This window comes from Corvus brachyrhynchos, unplaced genomic scaffold (assembly GCF_000691975.1).
Source record: "Corvus brachyrhynchos isolate BGI_N302 unplaced genomic scaffold, ASM69197v1 scaffold14, whole genome shotgun sequence".
NCBI lineage: Eukaryota > Metazoa > Chordata > Aves > Passeriformes > Corvidae > Corvus > Corvus brachyrhynchos.
The window spans coordinates 14,881,848-14,902,455 of NW_008239110.1; the positions used below are offsets into that span (position 1 = coordinate 14,881,848).

A 20,608-nucleotide genomic window follows, 5' to 3' on the forward strand; every position below is an offset into this window, starting at 1 on the left:
GGGAACGTGTTTCTCTACCTGCTGCGACACCCACGCCGCCGGCGCTGACCTCCTTCCCACGGAAAAACGAACGCGACTCCTTTGGCACCTGTTAATTCTTAATGTTATTGAATGCTCCAGATCCTTAAGTGTGGCCGGGAGAGGCCGCAGCGCGCTCCTGCCAGTGAAACACCCCTGAGAGAGAGTGTCCCCAGTGTACATGGAGTTATTTATAAGCCATACGCAGGCACTGCTGTACTGACACGTAGCGTGCGTGATAAATTAGCACACCCAAAGTAAAACTACAAGGAGAATGACGAGGAGATGAAATCAGCAGTAATTCCTGAAGAGTTCGCGCAGCCCCGTACCCCGCTCTCGGCGCTACACGGGCTGCAGGGGTCTCTCCGCCACACGCCCTTTCCCGGGCTCCTCCCGCCCGGCGGCGCATGCGGGAGGCGGGGGATGGCCGGACATGGCGCTGGCGGCCCCGGCGCTTCGGCGCTATCTGCTGCTGCTGGCGCAGGAGCACCTTGAGTTCCGCCTGCCGGTGAGCACTGTGCGGGGCTGGGATCGCGGCCAGGACAAGGGCCAGGGGCAGTGACCGGGCGAGGCGCTCCCCTCCCCTCCCCTCCCCTCTCCTCTCCTCCGGGGCGCTCCTGGGCAGCGCGGCCGCGGGTGTGCCCGGGGGAGCTGGACTCCGGCGGGGATCACCTCTCTCGGGGAGAGACGGGAGCGAGGAGCTCCCGGCGCCCCTTCCCTCTCCGGTCCCCGCGTCCTGTGCGAAGGGATCCCCAGGCATGAGGTTCCCTCTTCTGCCCCAGGCTCATGGAGAGCCTCCGCGTGGTGGCTTTAGGGCAGCATCTTCCTTGCCACTCGCTTTTCCAGAGCCTCTGGCGCTAGGAGAGGTTCCCAGCAGAGTACTTGGGGCTCCATGAGAGAAGTGGAAGCTGGGGTTACAAAAGTGCTTTCAAGTTTTTGGCTTTGGTGACTTTAAAGTTTGTTTAAGTTATATGTCAGCTCCCGCCAGTGTGCCCTGAGTGCAGGGATGGCTGGTGCTACCCTGGGCACGCAGGAGGTGCCCTCCCGATGCCCTCTGCCCAGGGAGGTGTGGAGTCACCGTCCGTGCAGGTGTTCCAGGAAAGACTGGATGTGGCACTCAGTGCCATGGTCTGGTTCACAGGGTGGTGTTCGCTCATCGGTTGGACTCGATGATTGCAGAGATGTTTTCCAGCCAAACTGAGCCTGTGATCTCTGTCCCACGTGTTTATGGAGATGTGTGAGGCCAGGAGGGTTGCAGGTATCTTGGTCTTCAGCAGTAAGATTTGGGGAGCAGCAGGGATGGGGCTTCTCTGAAGTTCTAGGGCCTGTGTCATGACCGGGATGGAGCAGAGATATCCAAGGCCTTGGTAGTGTCCTGGTTGTGAGGCTCCCTCACACCGGCAGCACTGAGGGCTGCTTGCTTTTGGCTTGTGATCCTGAGTGTTTGTTTCCATGCAGTTTGTAAAGTTGAATTGTGATTATTTTTTTTTCCCATAATAACTTACAGAGTTGCCATACACTTTAAGAACTTTTGATACCCTAAGGGCTCTTCTAGGCACCGTTTAGAAGAGCTAATAATATCCAGGATAGTATGTTATTGTTTAAAATAGTGCTGAAAGACAGAGTTATTCTGTTAGAATTGGTAGGTCATCATTATGCATGTTACAAAATGTTTAGTGTGTCTTGAATAATTTATTTTCCTTGCTTTCATTAGGTTTTTTTCTGTGCATTGCTTTTTACTATTTGCTTTGTGGGACTGGAACCTGAATTTATGTATTTATTATGATCAACCCCATTTTTCTTTAGGAAAGGTCATCAGATAAAGTAAAAAGAAGATGATACATATGTAACATAGAAAGTTCTTCTTTTTAATACCAAGGTTTTGGTGACACTTGGTTGATATAGCTGCTGAAGAAAGCAGAGCCATTTCCCTTTTCTTGTATTGTGGTGACTGCTCAGCTTGTTTGATTTTGTGATGAGCTGTGTTAGGGACATGATTTGTCAAAAACTTTATGAAACAAGCAAGGACAGATTTTTTAGCCAGATGATCTGCTGATCCTGGCCCTGGGTCAGTGTTACTAGTGAAACATCACTTTTATGTGAATTAGTCTGGAAAATATATTAAGAAGAGAGTGGGTAATATTGTAAGAGGAGTATTGTTGTGAGAGTGTAGGATTGAACAGTAAAGATTCTGATGAAGGAGAAAATGCGAAACAGTGGGATTTGATTGCTGACATTTGCCAATGAATTCAGAGAAAGTTGTTTTTATAGCAGGAAAGTCTTAATTTTCAGTCCATGAACAGTATATACAATCTGAATTTACTTGTGAACTTCTGCCCTATCCTCCATCTGCACTAGAATTTGTGTTATGCTGCCCTTTCTTTTCCTCTTTTTTTTTTCTTTCTTTATTAGTTAATGATTCTAAAGCCTGACTTTTATATTTTCACTTTAGGAAATAACATCATTGCTCTCCCTTTGTGGTGGACAGTTCAGTGGCGAGCAGGAAATTCGTGTAAATGTAAGTTGGGGCCAAATATTTTACTTGAGTGTATGTATGGTATGCAAGTATGTTCTTCACAGTATTTTTGTTAAATGTAGGTAGCTGAATAAATATTGAAGTTTCTTAGGAAAATCAGGAATCTTCCCAAAAATTAGGAATTCTCAATTTCAGTAAAGACTCAGAACTGAAAAAAAGATGCACATGATGCACCTCAGGATGTCTTCACTTACCAGCATGAAAAGAAGCAGTGCCATCTGCTGGGAGGCTCTCCTTGCTTTTTAGGATAGCTAAATCGTGAAAACACTCAACAGCAGTTTGGAATTGGTGTTTGCCTCAAAATCAGTGAGACAGATGAGGAGTGCAGCTCGGAAGCTGTATGATTCTGGTCTCAGTGCTTGGTCAGAGAATGTTATTGGGATTTAGTTACTGCTTGCGTGTAACAAGGTGTTTTCAGTCTTTAGAGGATGAATAATCAAGAGAAGTGCAAACAATATTTTACCAAGTCAAAATTATGTTGGAAAAATTAAATACATAACAGAATTTCTCAGACATTCAAGCTGAGTAAATAGTTTTGTCTCAAATAAATTATTTTATCCCCATGTTCTGTGTATGATTAAAGTTAGCGTATTTATTTTTTATTAATTTTTTTGATCTTTAGTATGCATGTTCTGTTTTTATAGAACAGAGTTGTGTAGTTGTGTAATTCATGTGACGTCCTCCAGCTAGGTATTTGCATCATTTACGTTCTCTTGATTGCAGTCTCCATTCTGGATTCTCAATATTCCTTCAGAAGAGATGGCAAGGGGTCTAATGAAGCGGACAGTATGTGCCAAGTAAGAGATGAAAAAGCTTATAAATAATAACATAAGCTGTGGAATTTTGTTCTGTTATAGTGTAACAAATATTAATTTTATATGGAGTCATAAAATAAAGAGTCTCTGATTCCCTCTAGAATTGAGAAGATGTTACTGGAGCCTGTAGGACTCTTGTAGGTCAGATTGCATGGCATGCCTGTGCTCTTTACTCAGTGTATGATCAATTCAGGGTCTCAAAATGGTGTTCTTCACTCCAGAGACAGTACTTGTAGCATCACTCATGTTTTATGTGCCGTGAATAATGTTGAGTTAGTGGCTTGTTCTAAAATATGTATGGAATTAAAAGGTAAAACCAGTGATATGTAAAAACTGACAATCACTTTTGGAAGGGAAAGGTTGTGCCACCCTCCCTTATTGCTGGCATCTGAGCCTTCAGCTCAGACTGCTGCAGCAGAGGTCCCTTCTGGGAAATTCAAGAGCACAGGAATATGCTGGAGAGTGATTGTTCATCTTTTTAGAGGTGTCTGAATAACATGCTTTCCAGTGAGGCACGTGAGAGAGGCCTTGAGGTATGGTTCAGGATGAGAAGCAGCATAGGTATGTTATGTCTCTCTGACCATACTAAATTTCTGGTGTTTGTGCTGTGTTCTTCAGAGCTTGGGCCCCTCTGCAGAGTGATGCATAGTCCCTGTTGAGTGCTTATTGTGTCAGGTATTCAGTTTTACCTAAAATGACTTGGACTCTCCTCTCTTGCCTAAAGAATGGAGCAGTGCACATCAAAAAGCAGCTGTAGGCAACTATGGAAGTAAAGTATGACAAAACAGCTTGCAGATGTTCTGCACACTGTGCTCTCTCAGCTAATGTATGCTGATTTTATGTAGGAAGCATAACTAGCCCATGGCTTGTTTTTCTGGCCTACTGCTGGTTGTAGGGAGTGTTAGTTTTAGAATAAGATCACTGGAGCACCTCCATTGCACTGCTAATCAATATGAAAAGCTCTGAAACTTTTGGTACATGTTACCAAACAAAGAAAAGCATCAGTGAAACATCAGCCTAGAATTAAAAATAAGCCTGTCCTTGTTACAAACAAAAATTAAAACATTTGTCAAGAATTAAATGCCACACTTTAACACTTCATGAAGTAAAGCCTAAATATGTTGGTTAAGAAGGTTAAAAGGAGTAAGTATCTGTAAGGCATTTTCCCTGCTGTGTGACTGCACTCTCAAAAACTTTGTAATTTCAGGTCTATATTTGAACTGTGGGGCCATGGAAGATCTTCAGGGGAGCTCTATGCATCTTTGAAGAACTATCCAGCAGACAAGATGGTATGCATATAAAGAATCTGGATAATGTGGTTCCGTAAGCCCACTGAATAGCACTGCATCTGTACTAATAAAAATGTCTTTGCCTTTTTTTTTCAGCTTCCGTATCTACAGTCAGACTCTACTTACAAAATACATATTCATACATTTAATAAAACACTGACCCAAGCACAGAAAATAAAAAAGATTGATGTAAGTAGATGGTTAAGAAATGTTTGTTTAGTTTAATTTATTCATGTTGCTCCTATTCCATGCTATCAGTGCATTTAAGTTTGGGTTTCTTGAAGATCTTAAGGAAGTTCATGGCTTATGTCTTATCAGGTCTAAATGAGATCTTTGTGTCTGAATTAACATTCCCTCAGAATTCACGACTTTTTTTTTTTTCCCCCTCTTAACTGATTCTGTAGGGCATCTACAAAGCCAAACAAATATCACTGCTGATTTCAGCCCAGTGTGCTAGGGAAACTGAAGCTTATTGCTCAAAAATATAAGATTCAAATGGCTAGAGTTAAGTGCTAGATTTCTGGAAAATCTGTTACTTATCTCCTTACTAGGCTTTTATTGTTGAAGAATGTGGAACAAGTGACTTCAGCTGCAAGCTGTGGACTGTGTGCTGATCTCCTGTTCTGTCATCATGCTCTTGTCTGCACTTGTGCTCTCCTCCTAACTATATCTGTATTTTAATTAGAAAATTTTTCCAAATTACCGTTTATTTCTGCTCTTCCACATTCTATTTTGGCAGCTATTTATTCAATTTATTTCATTTACAGAGACTGAAATTATCTGTATTAGTAGTAGATGTTCTTCCCTGATTGTTCAGTTTTGGTGTAAAAGAAATAATGCTGAGTATGTAAATTGTTGTAGCTGCACGTCACTGAAATTTCACATCCCGTTGTTCTTATAGCTTGAAAATTGCATAATTAATATGCACAGTTAATTTCTTCTAAAGTTGAGTTCTGTTCAATTAATAAAAAGTGTATGGTCCTGATTTCTAATCCTTAATCATTTGAGCTATTTTTTTTTACAAGAAGGGCATTTCAAAAATCCAGAGAAAATTGAATGTACTTTTTAATACTAATATACCATTTCTCACAATTGAAACTGTGGTTTGGTTTTTTGCTGTTTTTTTGTTTGGTAGGTTTTTTGTTTTTGTTTTTTTTTTCTTGTAGGGGAAGGTACCTATTTAAAAAATTGACCCTGTGTTTTTTTTACTCTGTTTCTCTTTATTGTATAGGCCCTTGAATTTCTTCCATTCAAAGGAAAAGTAAATTTAAAGAATCCAGAACACATCTTTTGGATTTTGGAAGATTATGGAATGAACCCAAATGATGTTCCAGAAGAGCCCATTCATCTATATTTTGGTAGATGGGTGAGTATGCTTATTTCAGTTCTTATAAGTTTGTGCTTTCAGGAGAGTGTCCTTCAGTTTAAATGTAAAAAAATGTTTTGACATTTAATAGAAGCAGAAAAATACAATTGTCTGAATCTGTCACTGCGTAGTGCTCTGATGCTTTATGCTCTCAGGAGTCCTTACTGTGACTAGGAAAAAGTGTCTTTACTGAACAATTTAGAGGTGGAAAAAAATGAAGTTGTAGCAGGTTCAGTTTGTAACTGGGCGGAAACACCAATTTAGTGTAGTGGTTTGGTCCAAAATACTTATTACTGTTTACCTTCTGTGAGATAAGAATTAGGAGAAAGCAAAGCAGGCACAAAACTTGAAAGAATATAAAGAAGTTTATTAACAGACCTAAAAGAAGGAAAAATAAAATAAAATCAGACCACACCTTCAGAACTCTTCTCCTCCCCCCACCTTTCCCCCTGCTCCCAGGAAAGGAGGAGGGCCTCTATTCTTAGAGATGAAGATGCTCCCAGAGATGGGTGAAGAAAACTTTTGTTTCTGAACAGCTCAACCTTAAAATGGTACCCCAGTAGCTCAAGATTGGACCCTCGAAAGCAGTTGTGAGGAAAGCTGCAAGTTGTGGGAAGGGACTCTCACATGCGAGCAGAGAACCCACCTGGGTGGCTGTCTCACTGTGATACTGAAACCATGAGAGAACTTCTTGTGGAGATGTCTCCATAGCATGAGCAAGAGAGACTCCTCTCCCTAAGTGAACTGAACAAGGTTATTATGGAAGTGGTAAATGGACTGGACATCTCAAGGGTTGTCTTTTTACATTGTCAGTGGGAGAAGGGAGAAAGGTGGGGGGAGGAGAAGAGTTCTGAAGGTGTGGTCTGATTTTATTTTTTTTTTCCTTCTTTTAGGTCTGTTAATAAAATTCTTTATATTCTTTCGAGTTTTGTGCCTGCTTTGCTTTCTCCTAATTCTTATCTCACAGAAGGTAAACAGTAATAAGTATTTTGGACCAAACCACTACAGAAGTTGTATCTGGCCACACACTTTTATCTTGCCACCGACTGAGAGAACTCAGCACAGCGGTGAGACTGCACAGCTAGGGTGGTGTGTTACATTTTTTTGGACACAGCTGCAGCTGAAACCACCTGTTTGAAACACATAGAAAGATGTACAGAGCTGTAGATGGCTAGTGGGCCTGCTGAGTGGCATCAGCCTCACTGGAGCATTCTCTAAGTGCTTCAAGTGATCCTGACAGGCACCTCTGTGGAAAAGTGTAGACTGATCCCTGAGGCTTTGGACATCAGTGGGTCCAGCCCACAGGCAGATACCTGCCTGAGGGAACACTGACAGTGCAGAAAGAACCAAGTACAAAAACACTCTGAAGCCTGTCATCAGTGGTCTTTGCTACAAATGTTCTTGCCTGTTGGCCATAAGCACTCTAAACCTGCTGCATTATTAGGATATCCTGAGGAAATTTGATCTTGTCTTTCATGTTTTTGTGAGGAAAAAGTGGCTTCTCAAAGGATATCTCCCAGAATGACACTAGCCACTGATGGGAATATGTGCTTGCAGTGTCCTGGGTCAAGGGCAGCTGGAAGGAGGGAGAACCGCTGCAGAGGTTGTACAGCTATGGTCAGTGGCTTGTGTACAGGGAAGTTAGAGATTCAAGTGATCTGTTAGAGCCTGTGAATATTCTCCATGCATGTGATTAATGTGCAAGCACCCTGGGTTGTGGCAATGCTGCAGAACATTGCAGCTGTTGTCACATCTGTGCTGAATTCCCCAAGTGTTTAAAAATGAGTAAACCAACCTGAAAAAAATAGGCAAGTGTATCTTGTTAACCCAGTAAGACTGATGCTGAGCAGAGGTGGGGGGTATAGTGTTGGATAGTATTTGAACGTGTTTTGTTCCAGATTGCTTTGGTCTTCTCCAGCATACTTTGGAAGTCTGGTGTAAAAATGTTAGCATTTGGTATTTTTTTGCTTTTCCCTTGAATTCTGATCTGTCAACGCTATCCTAAATTTAGATTTTGAGTGGGACAGAAATGCCAGTGAAGAAATTCTGTATGACCTTAAACATGTGTGTGCATGCACACGTGTTAACGTGCATTTCTAATCCTCATATTTTTGAAAATCCTTTTAACTCTGAATTGCCAGGAATTATTTTTCAGATTCTTAGAATAATAGCAAAGTTACTCTAATTGTTAACTTCTTTGAAAGAATTTTCCCTCTAAAATGTTTATATATTTTTAACCTGTGTCTTGAAGAATTTACCTAGATGTTGATCCAAGAGATCTGTTGCTTGGAAAGAAGTCTGTCATATTTTTTCAGATGTCAAAAACAAGGTGATGTGGTCTTGGATGGTGTCACTTAAGGCAAGTCTGCTAGTGTGTCTGTTTATGTCTTGTATCCAGGACCTGACAGGGATTTTAAATGTTCCAACAGATTGCAGATGGCCAAAGAGAACTCATTGAATCCTACAGTGTAAAGAAGAGACACTTTATTGGGAATACGAGCATGGATGCCTGCCTGTCTTTCATCATGGCAAACCACGCCAGAGTAAAACCCAATGATGTTGTATATGATCCATTTGTTGGAACAGGTATATATATTTTTTTCAACTGGTGGGAAAAATTGGAAGATTGTGTTAGTGCTTGCACCACTCTTTTACCTGGTGCCATGGTTTCTGGTGCTCAGCTGATATTTGAGATGATACCAAAGGCAAAATGGTGTTTATAAAATAGATGGTTTGTTAACCTGAAAGGGATTTTGGGGGAAAGAGACCAACTTCCAAAGATGTAAGTAGTTTATTTTGCACTTCTAAAAAGTCTGTCTTCACTGTTGTATTTTATGCCACATGGCTTAAACACCAATCCATGTGTGTCATGGGCTGCTTAAGATCAAAGTGACCGAGAATTGGAATTTGGCTCAAGCACTTCCTGCAGTCACTTTCAGGATATTAGGAAGAGCAGCGTTTTGGAGCTGGCTCTTTAGGGGAATGCTCAGGGCAGTTGTGGTCGTGTAACAAATATAGCAACAGTGAGGTCATAGCATTCTTTGAGGAGCACTTTGTTGCTCCGTTACAGCCCATCTTCAGGATAAGTATTGCTCTCACAAGGTATCCTTCCCCAGCTGAACTTTTCTTACCTTAGCCAGGAGGGGGAGCTTTTATTCCACATATTGCTGTGCATGGCACAGAAGTACTTTTTGCCTCAGGGAAACTTGCTGTACATGAAATAGCTGATCTGTTGTGTCAGATTGTGCCATATAATTATACCAGAGTATATTGTGTTAAGATACCTATAGTAGTTTCTTCAAAAAGATAACAAAGGCTGTGTTTCTGACCTGGATTTTAGAATCCTAGAATAGAATCATAGAATATCCTGAGTCAGAAAAGACCCACAAGGATCATTGGAGTCCAGCTCCTGTCTGTGCAGAGGACACCCCAAGAGTCACCCCTCCCTTGCCTGGCAGGCAATGCTGTCCCTGATGCATACCAGGGCATAGCTGGCCCTCCTGGCTGCCAGGGAACTGCTGACTCGTGTTCAACTTGCTGAACTTTAATCAAGGTGACCACATGTGAGAAGCATAGATTTAAAAATACTTACACTAATGGTAAAATGAAGAAAATTCTCTGCAGAAATCACTTCAGAGAAGTTAGGCAGAGAGAAGACAACACTAGTAGGGTCACTAGTAGGATAAATTCTTATTAGCATGTGTCTTCTCTGTGCCATAGAAAACAGAACATGGATATAATATTTTCAGTAACCGAAGGGTTTGGTGAGCTCTGGTTTTGTCTTAGATTTTTGTTCATATATGACCTGATTTTTTTCGTATGTAATAATATCTTACAAAATCTTTTCCTCTTCCTTGTGCTTGTCCTTTGAAAGGTTCAGGAAATTCCTGTACTTATCTCTGAGCAGTTGGTTTCTTTTTGGTGTTTATGGCTTTTTGACTTATTGTAAAAATCTGCTAACTTAAATAATGAAAAAAAATCTGAGAGCATTCTTTCTCTTGGGAGCCAAAATTGAAGAAAAATAGAAAGGGCAAAGACAGAAGAAGAAAAATCGTATAGAAATGGTGAAGCTATAGAAATTCAAAAGAAATGTTGTGTTTCAGTTCAAAAGGTAGCATATTCAAAGTTCTACCCAAATTGCCTAGTGGTTTGAATGACAATTTTAAGGTTTTTTTCCCTCTAGATATTTGTAATATAAAGGCTAGAGATTAAAGGGGACACTGGAGATACTGGGTGGCATGCCATTTGTCAGTAGAGTGTATTTAGGACTAAATAACAGCGGCTTTTGCACTTCTGTTGAGTAAACCCCAGGAATTTCAGTTGTCTCCTGAGGACCTTTAGAAGATTTTCAAGATTGTCAGTGCAACAGTGCCCTGTCACTGGAGTTTCTGGGAACTGGTTTGGAGTTGAGAGTGATGCAGTGATTTTAAGCTGATGAGCTTGGAAAAACATATATTCAGGATCTGACTAGCATTTTGAAGAACTGCAGTTCAGATTTCCTTATCAGTGCAGCTTTGTTACCTGGCTGGGTTTCTGCCTGGTTTTTTACACTGAAAAAGTAAATAATACCAAATCAGAATAGCCTTGCAAAATGGTTCTTGCTTGTTGGAAACAAACTATTTTTTGCTGCCTAAGCCAAATCATAAGTCTCTCACATTAGTGTAAGAGTGGACAATTGACATTTGTCCTTGGAATATAAAGTGCTCTTTGACCAGGCTGGCTTTTAGGAGACTTGATTCCCCTTATTATTGTCGAGCAGAATTGGAATGGCCAAGATTGTGTTTTTAACTTCCATAAACTGTTTAGATATTCTTTGCTCAGTGTTGGGCAGAATGAGGCCTGGAAGCTTCTGGAAAACAAATCAAGTCTTTTACCTAAATATTTTGTGCTTCCTCCTAGACAGTCAGTTCAGGTTATCTCAGAAATGTCATTGATAGTGCCTTTGGAGGATACTTGTGGTACTGCGCAGTTGCAAATGACAGGATTGTTTTTCCTTTGAGATCCTGGAGGACCAGCCTTCATCCGTGCTGAAGAGGTGGAAGAATAGTGTAAGATAGAAGGGCATGAAGTTCTGTGCCACCATCATTCTGCTAAAAGTCACCAGGGACAGAGTGATTCCCTGATTAACCCTTTATATGCATCTGTTTCATGTACTGACCAAAGGGCTGGCCATATGAGGGTATTTAAGTATTCATGCACCTTCTGTGGGAACACAATTGAACTAGTACAAGCTGAGATATATTAAAAGCTGTAAATTAATGATTTCCAAGCTTCTTTTTTATCCTGTGATTAAAAATATTCTTAGATGGGCAAAGGACTTTCTTCTTACTTTTTTTATAGGACTGGGTGGTATGCCATACTTGGGGTCAGGGCTAGCTAAATTTGTCTTGACCCTCTGGATGTACTGCCCATCTGTTCTGAGGGATTGCAACCAAGAAGGGAAATGGGTGATTCCTTTGGGGTGAGTAACCTTGATTTTCCCTGATCCATTTCACAAGAAAAAGCAGAGGAATTTTAAAAGTTCTTTTGTTCTTGCTCACCTTTGGTTTTGGTAGAGTTTGTTACCAGATGGTGTAGAAGTTTTCTGGTGCACACAGGGCACATTAGGGATTTGCTGGTGCTGAGTGTGTGGCTCAGGACAGTGCAGCTACCTGAGATGCTTCTTTCCATGCTCCTGGTGAATGGGAGAACTGGTGTCACCTCCCCAGGCAGCTTGCACACTGTCAGCCCTTCATCCCGCAACAGTCATCCCCTTTATTTAGCAGGACTGTTGACATCAGTGGGGTTCACAGCCTTGTTCTCAGTTGCTGTTCTTTTCTAAACCATTCTGGTAGCCACAGACCTCTTTATTAATAACTTGACCACACAGGTATCTGGTCATCTTGTGCAGTCTGTCCATTGTTTCATTTGGAAGCTGTTAAAGAGGTAATGTCATTTACTCTTTTCTATGGGCTGTTCAGCTATTGTCAGTTTCAAGGGGAAATCACACTTTTTTGGTAGGGTGTTTTTTTCTTTTTTAATTAGGAAGGTGGGTTGCAATAGCAGTGATGAAAAAAATGGGTTTATTACAGAATAAGTACACTGGTAAAACTACTGACAAAATAGGCAGCATACTCACAGAAAAATGCATTTGTGTGTAGTTTTCACACTTCAAAACAGATTTTTTTTATATTTATGTTTACATTGGAGATGTTGACATTTGTAAGGCTCTTGACCATTGTTTCTTACAACAGGGGAATAGCCACCTTACACAAGTTTGATTTTTAGACACAGTTAAAGAAACTGTCTTTGAGAACAGACATAGTAGGACTGCCATTTGTTTGGTGATGGTTTTTCAAATTGTTTGGCAACAATTTGAAATTCTGCTCCTTGCAAAGTAGAATCAAAAGTTTTGGTTTGTGTAATGATTAAAGGATCTTACTGCTTTAAAATACAGAAAACCATAAACAAAACTCCTGGACAGTTTCCAGAGATAAGGAGTGACATAGGGCATATTAAGATAAGGAGAATCATGTATAGCAAACAAAGGACTTAGTGTTATTATGTCTGATTATAATTACATAGTGATTCTAACTGGTTGATAGTTCTACTTCTGTTTTTAGTGTTTGTTTTGGTTTTTTTCCCTTGGGTCTAGTGTGCTGCTGGTGTAGACTCCTGAAGTTCCTAAGGAAAAAATCCTAACATGTTTATGACAGAAGTTTATACTTTTCCTCTTTTCTCCCCTGTATAGGTGGCCTTCTAATCTCCTCAGCACATTTTGGGGCATACGTGTGTGGTACTGATATAGATTACAACACAATCCATGGATTAGGTATGTTACGTGTTTCCAAGGCACTGAAATCTTACTCTCTGGAATTTAAGAATACTGATGGTAGAGGATGATACTTAGCGGATTTTAAAGCAACATTAATCTTCACAGGATTTCTTTGGGCATACTTACTTTTATTCACCAATTTACATACATCCTAGTTAAGATATTATCTTATTTTTAAGCAGGAAATATTTTTGAAAAATAATAATGAAAACCAAAACAATGTTCCAAATAATAATTACCACAGCTGTGTGCTCTTTTAACCTGTGATGTGGGAAGAAGCTCTTCATAACCTAACCCAGGAACCCTAATCCTGTTCTTACTTCTCTGAAAATATGCAAATTATATTTGACCTAGTGGACAGAATTGTGTCTGGTGGATGGAGAGAGCACCTTGCAAACCAGCATTTTTGTCAATGTGTTCTTTGACACCCTATGCAGATCATGCAGGAGAACTTTTCTCATGTGTTTTTGTTTTTCTTTACTACTTGAGAAGTTTATTGCAAGTACTTTTGACAGGTTATTTTGGTGACATTTAATTATTTTCCTTTAATTTAAATGGTAGAGTATATGAAAGCTTTTCTTAGATAATAGTTTCTTGTTGAGTATGCTTTTTTTTTTTTTCCCCTTTCCATTCCCCTTCCCCTCCCAGGCAAGGCAAGCAGAAAGAACCAGAAATGGAGAGGGCCAGATGAAAATATCAGAGCTAATCTCCGACAGTATGGTTTGGAGAAATACTACCTCGATGCACTTGTTGCTGATTCTTCAAGACCGATATGGAGAGAAGGGATGTTGTTTGATGCAATCATTACTGACCGTGAGTTTGTTACTGCCTTTTGCTGCCCAGTAACAGTGACTAAAACATTATTGCCTGTGTACATTGATTAAATGTCTGGACGAGTGCTCAGGCCTGCAGCTTCTACCTTTCCAGCGATGACTGTTGGGAGCATCACTGTGGAAATTGGATCTGCATTTGACGTCTGCATTTATTTTAGGGATAGGTATAAATGTGTAACAAATCTGGCAATGGTACTTTCTTCCATGGAGAGAATGTTATGTTCGCCAGCAGAAATCAACATGGCTGAAAATCATCCTTAGAAGAAGTCTCCTTCAGTAAAAGCATAACATGATTGATGCATAGAGGCTTCTTACCAGAATGGTCTGTATTGCTGTTGGCAGCACATTGGACTCTGCCATGCATCTCTGGTGGACTTCTGGAGACTTGTGTTAAGTGCTTAATGTGATGCTTCCAAAGAGAAATTTTGGTGTGTTTCCAATACACCTAACTACTGGGAGCAGGAGCAGTTAGAAAGGATCCTCTGGTCTTTTAGAAACCTCCGTACTGAACACCATTTGTCGTGTATGAGAGGGAAAAGAAACCAAGAGAACAAATGAAAGACGTTGGTACAGCAGTTTCTGATCGCAGGTGCTGGCTTTTACAATGACACATTTGTATTAATTAGGAATAGGAAGTGTGACTTTTCTCTGTGTGTTGCTTGCTAATTTTTATTTGGCCTGCTTGGCAACAAGACAGTGTAGAATTTTAATATGGACTTAGAACTGAGTGTGAAACAATTTGTAAAACTTCTGCAATGGTTACATTGGTGCTTCCATGATGCTGAAACAAGTCTCACAAACTCAGATGTTTTGAACATGAAATAAGTATGTTACGCTATTAGAAATGCGCAAAAAATGTATGAGAAATGGCGTCCTCTTGTTCTTCTTATGTGTGAGAATTGCCATTTGTGTAATGTGATGACAAGAAATTCCAATATACTTAATTTAATTTTGAAAAAGGTTAGTTAAGTGCTATAGGGGACATATTTGTGTCTGTCAACAAAAAAGGATGGGATTATTTACCACATACCAGTTGGAAATCTAAGGAATATCTTTTAACCAACAACACAACATTGTCCTTTGTCATGTAGCAAACATGTAGGCTGCTAGAAGCTCTTACAGCTGAAGGGATATCTTTGAAACAGTTTAAAAATAACTTTTTGGAGCAAGAAACTTTCAGTAGATCTTGAAACTTCCCTTACTGACTTTAACTTTGTAAAAACTTTCCTTTTTTTTTTTTTTTAACTTTGTTCAAGCGACAGTTTGTGCACTGTTATGTATGTATGGTGTAATTCTATGTTATTTAGACAAAGGGTGAGGTTCTCATCTCTGCATCTTTTGCTTTTGCTTTGTCTAGCACCATACGGTATCAGAGAAGCTCCTCGCAGAATGGGATCACAAAAGGAAACAGTTAAGTCAGTTGAAAGAAGGTAGGGAAGCTGTCTCATCTGTTGTAGAATATAAATGTCTTAATGGAAACCCAGTTGCAGTTTTAGAATCTTTATTACTTCTTGGTTGGCTGTCAGCAGTTAAAAAATGGTGGCAATTATAATTAAAGAAGGAAACCCCTTTTTGTTCTGTTTGCAAAATCACTATGTCACTTCCTGAAATCTTCTCGGTTTTGTTCTCCCTCCTTATCCTTCGTGCATGTTCAGATTTTGAATCCTATTTCTCACCTCTGTGAGCCACCATTACTTTGTATTTCCTATTCTCAGAAAGTTCTCTTTGGTCCCTTCAGGCTGCAAAATCAGTCTGAGATACCTGTAATTTTACCTTAACCTTTTTTGTTTTGCATTTTCCGCTGCTCCTTTCTCTTCAGAGGTATCACATGGCTTCTCCACTGCCTGGTCTTCCCTGCCTTCTGACTTTTGCCCTAATTTATTTAGAAAGATGCTGTGCAAAATAACTATTGCCAACATACCTGTGATTCTTTAGACTCATCTTTAATACATGTGGAAGTCAAAGAGACAGTTACAGGGGCACTTGAGAAGTTGTATTCCTCACAGTAGAAGTTGTGCTCTGGGATTGTCCTAGGTAGCTTTGCAAAGCTCAGATAGTGCTTTTGTGGTTTAGTGTTTTTCTTTTTTAATTACTATTATTAAAAATTTAGGTTTTACCTGTGCTCTTGTGTTCACTTACACTTGTACATTTTTTGTGTAGCACAGAAAATCACTTCTTCGTTTCATCCAGTTACCATCTAAGTGACATCTTTTTTGACCTCTTGAAGTTTGCGGCAGAGCATCTGGTGATGGGAGGAAGATTGGTTTACTGGCTGCCCATATACAGGCCTGAGTATGTACTGTTGATTTCTGATGTGTTGTGTGTCAGAATGGATGATGCTTTCCTTTGGGACACAGGACAGCTGGAGCTTCCATAGTACCAGCACTTAAGAGTAATGCCCAGACCTCATATTTTAAAACTTTATATGGGGAAAATCACATTTTGTAACGAAACTTTTGAGTGGAGATAATTCTTGACTGTTACCAAACAGAAAATGCCTTTGTCTGTCATTGCAAATGCATGTTCAGTGGGTTGAGGTTTAAGCTTAAAAAGTTAAACTTTCAAGGTGCAGATAGATTTCTAAGACAGTAGAAGCAAGGCTAGTATTAGTACATGTTTCTGCTAGAGTAATTGATAGAGGTGTGTAAAAATCATCCCTGGTTCTTTGGGGTTTGGTGCTACTGATTTAGCTTTCTGCTGAGAAACAAAAGTCAAGTGACCAAGAGATGGCAGTGAGAGGAAGGAAGCATCCAGGAGCAGCCCTGTTAGGGACGAGAGAGGCCAGCAGAGACTGTGGGATCCTGTCTGTTCAGTAGTGCAGCCTGGGATCAGAACTGAGTTTATAAGGAAAAACAGCTGTTTGCATGCCTTATTTCAGCATCTCTTAGATTAGGTGTGAGGGGGTTTTTTGTTTTGTTTTTGTAAAAAGTGTTCACTGTCAAGTGAGAAGTTGATGTACAGTAGCTGTTCCAAAGTGGCTTCCAGATACAGATGTGCTCTGAAGGTAGTTTCTGCAGTGTCATGTATTTCTATGTACAGTCAAACCATACTGATATATAAAGTGGTGGTTGTCCCTGGTTTCACCATGGAAATGGCTTGTGATAGTCCTATATACCACATGCTGTTTTGAAAATTTGGAAATCAAAAGGAGCCATTTCTGTTACATGCTTCTGTAACAGGAGAGTGCACTTTGTAGTTTGCATTTTTAGTAAATAATAGAATTGGTATCATCGGCCTTTTTTCTTGTAAGACAATTCACAGACAAAGCAGTGAATGCCACTTGAAAGTACTATAGCTAATTTTCATGTCAATAAAATCTGTTTAAAATTACTGAACTTATTTTGTTCTTCAGGATACCAGAGTATTTCTGTCTGCTCATTGAACTTTGGTAAAAGCATGCTTCCTCACTACAGCAGTGTAGTGTTTCACTTCAGATAACTAGGGAACTGCACATTGGGGATCAGTTTCAGCTGCTGTTTTGGGGAGGTCTAGTTGACTTGCCTCTTATAAAGTGAATTTGTACATCCTACTATGAATTGAAATACTGAAGTTGCTAGAATTGGCATAGAATAGTAGGTTAGTCAGTTTATTTTCAGCTGTAATAATGAACATGGGGCATTAAAGCAAGTAAGTGGGGGGAAGAGAAGATACTTTCTGCTAACATGTTGCATTATCAAATATCCCTTGGCAACACCTGCCTTCAGTTTCATTTTTTCAGATCTTTGTATATTACCTTAAATTAAAGCCGGAACTGTATTGAATTGAATGTTTGTTAAAACCACTGCTTCTGTATTTCTTACTTGTTTCTGAGTTTTACCTGAAAGAATGTAGGAATACATTCATTAATGCTAACAGAAAAGGCTTTTTAACAAAGTGATAATGATCTCTCCCTTTTCAAGATAGCATCTCACTCCACAGTTTATTCTTTCAATCAGACATTGAAATCATTGTTGAGTCCAAATTCTTGTAATTCCATTAAAGTCAGCCTTCTATACGATTATGGAGAGAAACTTTTAAAATGTTGTGGCAGAGTGCCTACCTTTGTAAGAGAAAGAGACAGTTTGGTGGTACTAGATGTATCAGAAGTCTTGTGTAATAGAAAAAGCAGTTGAGAATTAATTTCATTCTCCATTCTGAAAAGCATGTTCTGACTTCACCTAGCAGAAGCAGATACTTGTTTCTACATGAGAAGTGACTGAAAGGTAGTTTTGTGGTCTGGAAATATTGGAGCAAAGCAAAGAGGCAGTACTGTTTGAGTTTTTTCTTATTTGCAGATCTGTATTTGGTATTGAGTGACTTGTTTAACAGTTCACTGTTATCTTAAGAAATGCCAAGTTTTCCACCAGCACCTAGATGGATCCTATTTTAAGCTGTTACATTGACTTCTCTTTTTTCCCAGACCAACACCTTTACTTTCATTCAGAACATCCACCTCTTTACAGGAAAAATGTAAAGCTCCTCCTCTGTACCTTTAAACTTCAAGTCATAGGTGTTAAGTTGTTCAGTTCTGCGTTTCAATGTCTGACTTCTGTTGACCCCCGAACATTGGAGAATCATAGGAGCAGGTGTTTTGTACAAAATCATAGTCCCTAACAGTACCAGAACCCATTTTCTGTGTTATCTTTTAGTAACTATTACATGAAAGCTTATTACAAGATCTAAGAATAAATGACTGATTTATGTTTCAGTATATAGGAAGGATGTCTCGTTGCATATTTATCATACTAGCTAGGTCAATACTTCTTGCTGCTGTAGTCCCATGCAAAGCTCTTAAATCTTTAAATTTCTCTTTCAGCATTTGGAGAAATAGAAGGATTAAAAGCAATCTAGAGAAAGCATTTTTTGTATAGAAAATAGTATGCTTATGAGGTAGAGCATTTAAAACACTAACTCTTGCTTCTTTAGATAGCAGCAATGTTGGCTTATAATTAAATCCTATCTGATATTAAATGACAGTGGATTTTTTTTTTTTTTGCCATTAGAAAAAGTAATTATAATGAGATAAATTTGTAACACCAAATTTTGGAGTTCAGGAATGTCACTGTCTATTAAGAGCTGACTTAATAAGATTTGAAATTAAAGTGCAGTGATCTTTTAGGGAGCCAGAGTAAAGTCTCTTATTCCTGCAACTTCATATATGTTGACTGTGGAATATGTTTCTAAAATCACAGCTCTGACTGGATAAGTTATTATTCCTGGCTGGCTGAGATATTTTCTACTTGAAATTATACAGGCAGGCCCGTGTGTGCATACATTAACATAATTTAAATACATGTAGAAAATGGGGGGGAGTGTCTCTTTACTGTGAGGTTGTAATTTATTCTACACACTGCATGTCAAGATGATTGGAATATATGATGTCAAAACTCTGGAGCACCAATATCTGTATTTATTTAATCAGGTACATAACAACTTTCTACTGCGGGCCTTTTTGTAAAGAGTCTGTAAGAATTTGTTTCAGATGCTAGTCTTGCACTTCATGAGCCTAAAGCACCGTGAATGTTTATTTCTTCCAGATATACAGAAGAGATCATTCCCCGCCATCCGTGCCTGAAACTTATTAGCAACTGTGAGCAGATGCTTTCCAGCCACACATCAAGGCGCCTCATAACCATGGAAAAGGTGAAAGAATTCAAGGTAAGCTTGAATTCTTGATTATATTGTGTAAAAAAGTACCTGTTGTGTTCGTGACAAGTTCGTGCTATTCAGCATTGATCCTTGTTTCTGTCACGCTTTGGTTTTTATGATCAGAGTTAGAGCTTTTGTAAAATTGAGTAGTGATTTAAGGGACTGTTCTGGTTTTGGTTTTTTCTTTTTTGTTCTCAGTTTTTGGTAAGCTCTTCATCCTGAAAAAGCCCCTTGATATTGTGAAAAAGATCTTTAAACTTAGGGGTACTTGTGAATCCCATCCACAGAGGCTTTACCTTAATGCCCAAGTTTCCATTGATTTCAAAGCATATCTCGATCCCCAAGTAAATACTAAATGTGTTTGTGGGTCTTGCAGTACAGGTAAACCTTACTAAATTCTGTTATTTCACCTTTAGAGTGGTACATTTTAGCTTTTGAAATAATATTGAAATTGTAACAAGTACAGCAGAGCACACTGGCTCTGTTTTCTGTTTGTTTGGTGACACACTAAGGCATTGGAACCAGGGAATATTGCATTCAGCTCTCCTTTCCACTCTTGCTGCTTCTCTCACTTAATACTGTTAAAAGAGATGCTAAACACATGAGAGGCAAATTCTTAATGAAAATGCATGGAGTGAGCAAGCGTTTTTAGTACACTCCTTGTCAGCTGGAGGAGCTGTTTCAGATGGCAGGAGATACAGTCAGACTGCTGTGTCTGTGTGGCGCTTGCACTAATGACTCAGCAGGGTTTCAGTGCTGTGTTCGTAATGCTCATGGTGACTGCAGTTCTCAAGCAGCACCTGAACTTCTATAAACACTCTGTGTGGAGTTCAGCCTCAGAGCTGCCAACTTCATCAGTAGCAAACCAGGAGGGTAAATGATGAAAGTTCTTGACGTGTGTCTCAGGGTGTTCGGGGAGGTTTTTGACAGGAGTTTTATTGCTACCAGTGCTGTAGGGTAACATATTCTAACCTAAAAAATATATCCACCCTCCTGCAAATAGACTTTCGTTATTTGTTACTCTCCTTTTGTGCATCACCTGTTCTTCAGTACATGGTTTGACAGGTTCATGTCTGGAAATGTTTAGCTCTGAGCACCTGAGACTTGTTGGCAGGCTTGCTGCTTAGATAAGACTGTGCATGTGCTTACATTCAGTATTCCAGATGTCTGTTAGATAATTAAAAGATACCAGAACCCATGTATGTTTTCTGATGATGCAAAACTTGTCTAGAGAACAAAATGCATGTTGAATCCTTGGCTGCTGCCTGCTTGGTTTAGGACTTTGTTTTGGTGTCTGTAATTTCCCTAC

At 39.7% G+C, this 20,608-nt stretch overlaps 1 protein-coding gene across 1 annotated transcript in view; it reads left to right on the forward strand.

The window, feature by feature from the left end:
• Positions 1-326: 326 nt before the first annotated feature.
• The window catches only part of TRMT11 (tRNA methyltransferase 11 homolog), a 25,368-nt gene continuing 5,086 nt past the window's right edge, over positions 327-20,608 (forward strand). Inside the window, exons 1-12 of the mRNA XM_008637816.2 lie at positions 327-526; positions 2,471-2,536; positions 3,278-3,351; positions 4,577-4,658; positions 4,755-4,847; positions 5,890-6,024; positions 8,454-8,610; positions 12,755-12,835; positions 13,487-13,651; positions 15,029-15,101; positions 15,832-15,963; positions 19,188-19,308. Coding sequence (XP_008636038.1) covers positions 452-526; positions 2,471-2,536; positions 3,278-3,351; positions 4,577-4,658; positions 4,755-4,847; positions 5,890-6,024; positions 8,454-8,610; positions 12,755-12,835; positions 13,487-13,651; positions 15,029-15,101; positions 15,832-15,963; positions 19,188-19,308 — 1,254 coding nt within the window. The 5' untranslated portion in view covers positions 327-451. The remainder of the gene's footprint in view (positions 527-2,470; positions 2,537-3,277; positions 3,352-4,576; positions 4,659-4,754; positions 4,848-5,889; positions 6,025-8,453; positions 8,611-12,754; positions 12,836-13,486; positions 13,652-15,028; positions 15,102-15,831; positions 15,964-19,187; positions 19,309-20,608) is intronic.